Raw genomic sequence first — 9,621 nt, 5'->3', positions numbered from 1 at the left:
GGGGGGGCAGTATCTGCAGAAAACCCATACAGCTACTATTGTGGGGGGTGAGGGGTTGTGTATTTTCTACCCAGACAGAGGAGCCATGATTTACCCTTTGCTTGAAATCCCTGAGATTAAGCCGAAAAAAGAATTTCTGAAAATAAGAAAGTCGCTCCTCAAATGAAGTTACATATTGATTAGCAAAACTGCTCCTAAAAGAAAAAAAAGTTATTTCGAGCATCGCACTGCAGAATATTTTGTGCTTTCGGTTTCATAGAAAAACTGAGCAGCATTTTGCACAACGGTGTACATTTTGGGATCATGGATGGATGGTATTGCTTGTATCATGTTGTATCTGTACTGTTAGCTTTTTAATGATGCCAAAATGATTGCGATGGGAATAGGTCATTGAAACCACAAACTAGCAGTGGCTCTAGCACAGTACTGTCTACTAACTTAACGACTCGACAAATAAACATGATCACTCCTGCAGACTTGATGACGACTCTCACAAATAGAAGAGTGTGTTGAAGGGAAGCACCAACTAAGTCATACAGAAGAAAAGCCACTGACGCTTTGATAAGGTATACCTGTGGAGGTGAAGGGTTGATTGTATCCCTGTGCCAACATGGTGTCATACGGAGAGGCTCCTGCGTGAGTCTGCGGCACTGGATTGGTCAGGAAATGATTCCCCAATGCAGCTACGTGGAGAAAATAGACGAATACATGTTGCACTGTGCGACAACAAAGAAGGTGTATGAAAACAATAAAGCAGATGCTCACCTCTGTTAAGAGTTGGGGTACTGTTAACATCAGCGGCGATGAAAGATGACTCAGTCTGTCTTCGCACCGTGTCATTCCACATCCTCCTAATACGGCTCTGGAGCGCGGAATATTTGGCAGACAGTCAAATCAGGCTCGCGTCCGTCAGACTTGAAGCAAGTGCATGAAACGGAGTGAGCACCTGTCTGTTCGCCGTGGCCCTCCGCCCCTGGCTGCTGCTGTAGCGGCTGTTGGAGCGCAATGCAGCGCCCTTGACCGAGTCCGGAGAGCTCGACGAAGAGGTTGCGCAACACTGGGAAAGACGGAGACATCGGCCGTAGTCTTTCTGACCCTTAACACAAAGAACAACGTCGGCGGTGAACGATCACATAACCGGCAAGATAACGATGCTCAGCTCTGAGGCTGACCTTCCTGGTGAGGGTGCAGTGCAGGATGGTGATGAGGAAGCCTTGCGCTGTATTAAGGGAGGCGAAGAGATAAGCCAGGAGGAGAGAGGGCGCGGACAAGAACATCAGGCCTGAGGACCAGTTGACACATTGCAGAAAGAGAAGCGTCAACGAGCCCACTGCCCACGCCCTGGACACACAAGACCGCACATCAATGTCATGAGAAAATCCTTGCTTGAACATCAATAAAAATCCACGGTCAGTCAGAAGAAGGATAACACAAGCATTTCATAAACCGGTTTGACTGAGGGAGGGCGCGTGTGATAGCTGGATGCCAATCAAGCCGTCATTCCTCATGACGCAGTCCAATACAGTTTAAAGCGGAGGATTGATCTTTTACCAAGCAACAGACTGCAAAAACACAGTACCAGTAGGAGTGGTCCTGATGGGTCTTCCTCCCGGCTGCAGTTAAGTACTGCTGTCATGGGCCCGATTCAATACATTCTTACCTTCATGGACAATGCTAATATCTGTTCATTGAGAGGTTGTGTGGTTGTAATACGCAGCATTGCACAGTTTTTCGGAGCTGAGTTGACTCTTGTCAACTATCACTCTGCTTAATTTATCATTTTTGATTCATCACGCTGGTGGCTTGTTGTTAAAAATGTCGCATCCTGCCTGAAGCTAATACCACAAGGTGAACCTCTGCTCCACGTATGACTGAATTGTTTTTCAGAATCGGGGCTGGTTTTGACCCAAAATTTGCACAGTTACAATTTTGTTCCCAGATCCAAAGACAATTACAAACCTCAGGTTGTCATGGCGACTGGAGTCGGGCTTCAGGGCCGCAGTGCTGTGCATCTTATGTAAGGTCATCACTAAGATCACAAGGTTAAGCTGCAGACCAGAATACAAACTGTCAACGCTCGGCTTTTTTTCACACATACATTTGTAAACCACATATATGGTTAACTCTGTATGAGGGCAGGAACAACAATCTCACCGTGATTATAACGGCCACCGGTCCAAGAAAACTCCAGACGAAGTAATTGTCAGTTCGCAACCAGCAGCTGTGAATAAAGACACACAAACAAATATATTAGAGGAGGAACACAAACAACTCAACTCAAATGTATTTGTAGAGCACTTTCAAACAGCCATCACTGCACACAAAGTGCTGTACATGGAGCAACTAACATATACAACAGTAAAGCAAAACAACAAATCAGTATCAAAGACAGTAGAGAGCACCAAACAGTATAACTAAGATCATAATTTGGGACATGCTGAGTCAAATGCCAAAGAATACAAGTGAGTTTTGAGGCGGGTTTTGAAGATGGGCGGAGAGGAGGCTTGTCGAATGTTCAGTGGGAGGTCATTCCAGAGAGAGGGACCAGCAACGGAAAAGGCTCAATCCCCTCTGAGCCTCAGTTTAGTTCTTGGTACTTCTAATAATGTCTGGTCGGCAGACCTGAGGCGGCGGGCAGGTGTGTAGGGGCGGATGAGCTCAGAGAGGTAAGGTGGCGCGAGGTCATTTAGAGATTTGAAAACAAATAAGAGGATCTCTAAAATAACTCTAAAATGTATAGGGAGCCAGTGAAGGGATGCCAGAGTAGGAGTTATGTGCTCCCTCTTATGACAACATCAATATCTGTCGATACAATCACAGTCCTTAATGTTAAGCAATTCTAAAGTGGTATGAGAAAATGTGCCTTTACAAGAATAAAACAGTATTGGTTGACACTTTATTAATCAAGGTCATGAGTTAATTTGCGGAGCAAAGTTCTACTTTTGTTATACTTTTTTTTTTTTTTTGCAGGTTCATCCCATGGACCTGACACCAGGGTTTTGAGAATATTTATTGTGCAGACCTCAGAAATCAAAATCAAACAAACTCTTGTTCAAACAAATAACATGAATTATCATATAAACATTTTCTATAGTAATACAGTATAGTTTTAACCTTATAGGCCACTCCTCCTGGCTGATGTACACCGTAACAGGAGTTAATTCATTTTCTCTCCACAGACCAGAGACTTATTAATTTGCATGACTCAATCATTATTTGTATCGCTGATCCGAGGTACAATTTGGCGGGTCTTGACTTGAGGACCTGCGTGAACGTTATCGTTTGGCCTGACCGGAATTTGAACTCGGGTCCTCTGTTAGTGGTCTTACCCACTGAGCCATCCGGCTGCTCTGTGACAGTGTCAATCCGAACAACATATTCTTTGATGAACATGATATGTTGTTACATGAGTGTTCCTAATGTCATAACAAGTGATCACGTATGCAAAGCGCATACGGTATCTTGGGACACACACATTCACACACTGCACAATAGTAGTGTGATGAACTTACAAAGTTTTTGAGCCGTAGCCTCTGAAGTCAATGGCTGCAGACACAGCCACCACCAGCCCGGGTACGGAGTAGCCACTCAGGTACAAATACTTCCGCCTGGAGTTACGACCCTCAAACACCTCACGTTGCAAAATGTACAGTTCCACCGCTTCCAGACATAGCCAGCAGAAGACTGAGAGCAGCGAAAAGTGCAGCAGGCCGGCAATGATGGAGCACACAACCTATAAATTATAAGTGTGAGAAAAGCAGAATACAACAAGAACAAGAGAAACTAAAGTTTTCCGAGCACCTCTCATGTTTTAGGTCAAACTCACGGTATATTGCGTCTTAATGGATTCAACGAGGAAGAGCAGCTCAGTGATGAGCAGATTGGCCCACAAGTTGCAGTGGATGGTGCTGTGGTCAGTGTGCCACGGTGCCGCCTGGCAGCACAGGGTGGTAAGACAGGTGGCCAAACACACCAGAGCAACTGAGATGCCCACCCAGGAGACGATGTAGACCAGAAGCTCCTCCACTCCCACACCAGACTGTGAAACCCAAATAGAAAAATAGATAGATAACATGTCGAGTGTTTGATAGTTGGATGGATGACAAAAAAAAAAAAATTACATCGAGCACTTGAATTGCGTTTCATGGGAGACCAAAGCACAGCAGCCTGCAGCGTTCAGAAAAATCTCTCTCACAGCTTCAACTCAAGATAATTGAATGATGAATTAATAAACGTCTTTATCTTACAAATTAGTGCAAAAATGGGATCTGATTGCTGGAGACTATTTGGAATCACAACATTTGATCAGCCTTTCTAATTTGAGAACTGAACCGTATCTTGGAGTTTGAGACGCAGCGGTGTTGCCGTAATTAATCAAGAGAGTCACATATAAGCTTTCCAGAAATGACTGTTGATTCTTTTACAACACTTTTGGCTGGCTTTTGTTGACTTGCAAAATACGAATGCAAAAACACAGTTCATGTCAAACAGACAGTCAACATGACAGCAATTACCTGTCATTCAACCTGGGGCAAAATTATAAAGCATTCAATGCTGCACAAAGAAATTGGAGCATCACAATTCTTGAACACGATTCTAAAAAGTGTGACGACACGATTTATTTATTTTTTTCATGTCAACCTTTCAATGGCATCTTTTGTAAAAATAAACAAACACAACCACAGCCAATGCAAGTTTGTGGACTTGAGCGTTCACTTACAGCCGGTTGCTGGTACGTCATGAGTACAGCATAGCTGGACAGGTGGTTGCAGGCGCAAGTCGTGTGCGTATTGTTGGTGTGTAACAGGCGACATCCCTGTGTGGACCACTTGCCAGTCCCAGAGACCCCTGAGGCGTTCCAGAAAGAGCAGTTGGGACCAAAGTGGTTGTCCAGCTGTGGACGCGACACAAAACCAACTCTTAAATGCTGATGAATATGAGCGAGAAACTTTCTTGCCAGAGTTGCATTTCCCAGCAGACCTGCAGGTGCCTGAGAGTGAACACCACGGGCTCAGAGAGGAACACTCTATTGGAGCCTCTGTGCACAGAGGCAGAGATGACGTGGGAGTTGACCACCAGGCTCCTGAGCCTGACCTCTGACCCCTGTCCGAGTCCAAGTCCGAGCCGCAAGGTGGAGTTCTGGGTGGTCAGGAAGGTGCCCAAGTTCTTATACAGAGAGAGGACCAACTTCACTTGGCCTGTACAGTGAAGGAAGCAAGCTATTTAGAAGCATATCTTCATAGAGTATCGTTGATTGTGTACGAGTGTGATCATGCCATGAAGTCCACAATCCATCATCAGTTGTAATTGTGGTTGATCCACTGTTGTAAATATTGTGAAATAAATATTAAATATTCACACCATTATTGCTGTACTGCTGCAGGGCCACAGCTGAGATCTGCAGGATACTGTCGCTGTCGTAGGAGTGCGGGAAAGTTAGGTCCTGTATGTCCGCCTCTGTGTTTAGCACATACACCTCCAGATCTAATCGCACACATACAGAAATGTCAGGACGAGAAGCTTGTTTTAAAATGGCGCTATGTTCTGCGCTCAGAAAAAGGGAGACAACATACCGACATTTGGTGCTCTGTCACTGAATCGACCTTCATAGAGGTTGTTAGCCAACAGGAATGCTCCTTTCTCGACCGCATCCAACAGGAGTGATGCAGAGCGGGACTGGTCAGAATTGCTCATGTCAGCCCAGGACACCAAAGCCTCGGGACCCAACAAGTTATCTACCGTTTGAACCACAGCCTGACGAGGAGAAAGGTAGATCACATTCTGTTGGTGTATCCATTCGCCTGTCCACCCTTCCATCTGTCCTTTTATCCGTGAATCCATCTGTGCTTCCATCCATCCATTCTTCCATCTTGCATGCTTCCATCTGTCCATCGCCAGTCAATCTATTTAAACCGTCATTTTCAACCATTCATTTATCCATCCATCATCCGCCACTCAATAATCCGCCCCTTTGTTGTCGATTATCCACCTGACTGTCAGTTTGCCACTTCTACCTCTGTATCTTACTGTATCTGTTTCCCCATCAATCCATTGTCTATCTCACAGTTATCCATCCATCCATTCTTCCATCTTGCGTGCTTCCATCCGTCTACCATATATCAATCAGTCATCATTCATCCGTTCATAAATCTGTCCAGCATCTATTCTGGAGGCCCTTCAATCATCCATTCATTCATATGTCCATCTGTCCATGAGCACTTTTGTGTCCATCATTGTTGCATATGGTCCCCTGTCGATCCATCATTCATCAGTCATCCTCGATGCCATCCTTCTGTCCATCTTACATCCTTCCGTCTGTCCATCCATTTTCCTTTTTCCATCATTCCTCATCCATCTACCCAGCGGTCTGTCCATCCGTGAGTTATCGGTTCATCTAGACAATGATCATCCGTTCATTTCACATCAATTTGTCCATTCATGTTATGGGAACGACTGCGAGACGAATAAATATTTAAATAAAGCGGCCGACTGCTTGGCGCGTCACCGTTGCATTGTGGGAAATGTAGTTTTGGTGCGTGTAAAAGATCTGCGGGCTCTCGGCTTGCTGCGGTCCGCGGGCCGGTTCTAATAATAAATCAATATCATCCCAGGGGCCACTGAAAACATTCTCGCGGGCCGGATTTGGCCCGCGGGCCGGCACTTTGACATATGTGATCTAGACAATGATCATCCGTTCATTTCACATCAATTTGTCCATTCATGCATTGGTTACCTACCTGCACATAAGCCCTGCACGTGCGCTCCCTTTTCTGCAGCTAGAAAGACAGAAAACAACATCCGTGTTAAAAATACCCGTGCTGACATTTGGTTCCTCTTTCCTATAAAAGGTCAAGTACACATCAGCATGAATTCAAGGAGCAATCCACCTTATTGTAATTGCGTGCTGCAGACTCTTTATTGGCTGGTCTCAAGGCTTGAAGCTGGGAGTCCAAGATGTCCAGTAACTGTTCAATTAATTTTACAGACATGCTGACATCACCTGCATAGATCCGTCCCCGGGTTAGGTTGACCAGCTCCCCAGCTATATTTGCTGCGTTCTCTCCACTTTTAATCTGGAGGAAAGTAGCGTTGTCCAGAATCACTCATGTTTGACATTTAAAGTGGGAGTTGCTTCTTAATGGGATTCGGGCCATTTGCACAAGGTGTGTGCATATGTAACTGACCTTTTGTGCAATCTGGCTGACCCACGGAGAGGTACAGTTAGATAGGTCAGGACCTCTGGAGCTCCAGCTAACTGGCGACGTCATGCACTCATAGGACGCTATCCCTGCAGAACAAGACACAGGTGCAGACGTTCGAGAAGGCTGAGTCATATGACCAAATAATTAAAGTCCATGAGAGGCAGAAACATTATATTGGTTTACATGTCTGAAAATTAGATGCAACTAGGTCACTTCAATTATGATGGAGAATTATTCCCCAGTTTAACTAGGCTCCTAAATCGAGCCATAAAACAGGATTAGGAGGCACAATGTGCAACAGACAAAATGTCCTCTTTTCCTGTGGGGCAGAGCAGCACAGAGAAAGACAGCTGCGCACCGAGAGGAAAAGTTGACGGACCGTGACTGTAAAAAGTATAACGACTGTTTCTTCTCTGTCATGTGAAGGGGAGTTCAAAGCGAGGGCATGTGACTACATTTCAGAGGGAAACAAGATATACACACACACACACGCACGCACGCACGCACGCACGCACACACACACGTAATAAAACACTGACATGATGAAACAAACGCACACATACACACGTCTGTCTTACCCAGTGAGCCTTTGGGGCAGGGCCTCTCCACGGTCTCCCCTTTCAGAGTTGGGGGCCACTGTACCCCTCTGGCCACTCTTCCTTCACATCCACCCACTTGACCAGGGCCCCCCGGAGCCAAGGGAACACGCAAAGGGGGGCGGGGCGTTAAGGGGACCATGGCTGTTATTGGCCTCTGGTCAAAGGGTCCTCGGTTGATGACGCCTACTGGGTGCGAGGCTGATGGCCGCACAGGAGTCAGTGCAATGGTAGCCGTGTAAGAGCGGACGGTTGTCATCAAAGAGGAAAGTGGACCTGTAGGGAACGAAAACTTTACTTCAGGTCTGTAGACGCCTCAGAGTTACATTACACCAATCAAGGTTCGAGATCAACAGACCTTTAGTTGGTGGTGGTGGCGTGAACTGAAGCGGGTATCTGAGAACATAATAGTTATTCCACACATACAGCTGGTTGTCTCTAGGGTTGTAGTCTATGGAAGATATGTACTGGTAAGCGTTGGGGAAGGGTATCTGAATGGGCAGCTCCTGCCCTCGGCTGGTGTCATAGGCATAAACCACCATATCATTGCCCACACGGCCATCCGCCTGCCCCTCGTCATCCTGGAAGACTGAGCGCACCGCATAGAGCACACCACAGGCCATGAAGGCGTTGCTCGCCCCACGTTTGTCAAAGCCTGTGGCCCACGTGCCCTCGAAGCGCAGGGTGTACGGGTTCACCTGGAGAACACGGAAGAGGTGGAAAGGCGAGCGAAAATGCTGTCGTGTTGCTGTCGCTTCTCAAATTTGTAGTCTGTGTTACCTGGCTGACCACAATGCGTCCGTTATTTGCTTCAGTGGAGTAGATCACCCAGAGGCCATTCTCATCCACTGCCAGATCGATGTCTGACTTCCCTCCCCAGCGGTAAGGCGACGTGTCGTGGTAGTTGGCATTGACCACCACCGCCTCGCCGCTCTTAATGCGGGTTCGCAGGTCATACTTGACCAGGTTCCGTGTACGTTCCTTGTTATAGAACACGGCGCCATCATACACCACAAAACCTGTACCGTCTACACGACTTGGAAGTCTAGGATAATGGAAATAAAGCACATTGTTTTGTTACAGAACAGTTTAGGGGGCGTATCTCTTCAATGAACGCACGCACGCACACAGACACACAACAACAGCGATTTTAGTTTGCATGTTCAAACACTCAACGTTTTTTTTTTTTTTTCTTGTACATTCAGATTAATTTGATGTAGTTCTACCCCAATAAAACTTGCTTGGTATTATTTTAACCTAAAATTCCATGTATACTTTTAAAGAGACTACAGACAGAATGATATTATATTAATAATAAAAGATGGCTTTAATGGAATCATAAAAGTGGGCCTCGACTTTAAATTGACTTGGATTGGGAGTAAGCAACATTTGGGCTGTCAAAGACCAAAGAGGAAGAAAAGCAAATAGTCATTTCAAAGCCAGACCTGCCGATGTTTTGCACGCACACTCACTTATAGGTAGTGGTGACACGGTTCTGCCGATAGTCGTCCCAGGAAGCATATTCATAAAGCACCTCGGTCCTGTACGGCGTCCATGGCATGACGTATAGTCTGTCGCCAGCCTGCAGAGGATCCTTACACCACGCCCCTGACTGATGTTCTGCCTCCAGCTGAGAGGAAGGTGGCTGGATGCTGAGCAGTGATCCGGGACAGACGAAAACTGGGAGATGGGAGTTGTCAGAAAGAAGGATGTGAGAGAGAGGACAGAGGATATGGATGGATGATGGTGAGAGACAGAGAGAGAGCGAGAGAAAGAGAGCGAGAGAGAGACAGAGAGAGGGAGGGGGAGAAAGAGGAAAGATT

General features: G+C 46.2%; 1 protein-coding gene across 4 annotated transcripts in view; it reads right to left on the bottom strand.

The window, feature by feature from the left end:
* LOC109527487 (adhesion G protein-coupled receptor L1) overlaps positions 1-9,621 on the bottom strand; it is a 33,981-nt gene that overhangs the window by 4,065 nt on the left and 20,295 nt on the right. For 3 of the 4 annotated variants that reach the window (XM_019889470.1, XM_019889472.1, XM_019889471.1), the window contains 19 exons: positions 9,271-9,478; positions 8,579-8,843; positions 8,157-8,496; positions 7,781-8,074; positions 7,185-7,288; positions 6,888-7,073; positions 6,738-6,776; positions 5,574-5,754; positions 5,362-5,484; positions 4,981-5,198; positions 4,721-4,894; positions 3,827-4,039; positions 3,513-3,733; positions 2,155-2,221; positions 1,960-2,048; positions 1,173-1,341; positions 947-1,096; positions 766-862; positions 573-683 (listed from right to left, as the gene is read on the bottom strand). In XM_019889470.1, coding sequence (XP_019745029.1) covers positions 573-683; positions 766-862; positions 947-1,096; positions 1,173-1,341; positions 1,960-2,048; positions 2,155-2,221; positions 3,513-3,733; positions 3,827-4,039; positions 4,721-4,894; positions 4,981-5,198; positions 5,362-5,484; positions 5,574-5,754; positions 6,738-6,776; positions 6,888-7,073; positions 7,185-7,288; positions 7,781-8,074; positions 8,157-8,496; positions 8,579-8,843; positions 9,271-9,478 — 3,249 coding nt within the window. The remainder of the gene's footprint in view (positions 1-572; positions 684-765; positions 863-946; positions 1,097-1,172; positions 1,342-1,959; positions 2,049-2,154; positions 2,222-3,512; positions 3,734-3,826; positions 4,040-4,720; positions 4,895-4,980; positions 5,199-5,361; positions 5,485-5,573; positions 5,755-6,737; positions 6,777-6,887; positions 7,074-7,184; positions 7,289-7,780; positions 8,075-8,156; positions 8,497-8,578; positions 8,844-9,270; positions 9,479-9,621) is intronic. The other variant, XM_019889473.1, reaches the window with a different exon arrangement.

Source organism: Hippocampus comes, unplaced genomic scaffold, assembly GCF_001891065.2.
Source record: "Hippocampus comes isolate QL1 unplaced genomic scaffold, H_comes_QL1_v1.1 scaffold86, whole genome shotgun sequence".
NCBI classification, from domain to species: domain Eukaryota; kingdom Metazoa; phylum Chordata; class Actinopteri; order Syngnathiformes; family Syngnathidae; genus Hippocampus; species Hippocampus comes.
Note: the sequence above shows the minus strand (reverse complement) of the source record. Positions and strands in the feature narration are given on the sequence as shown.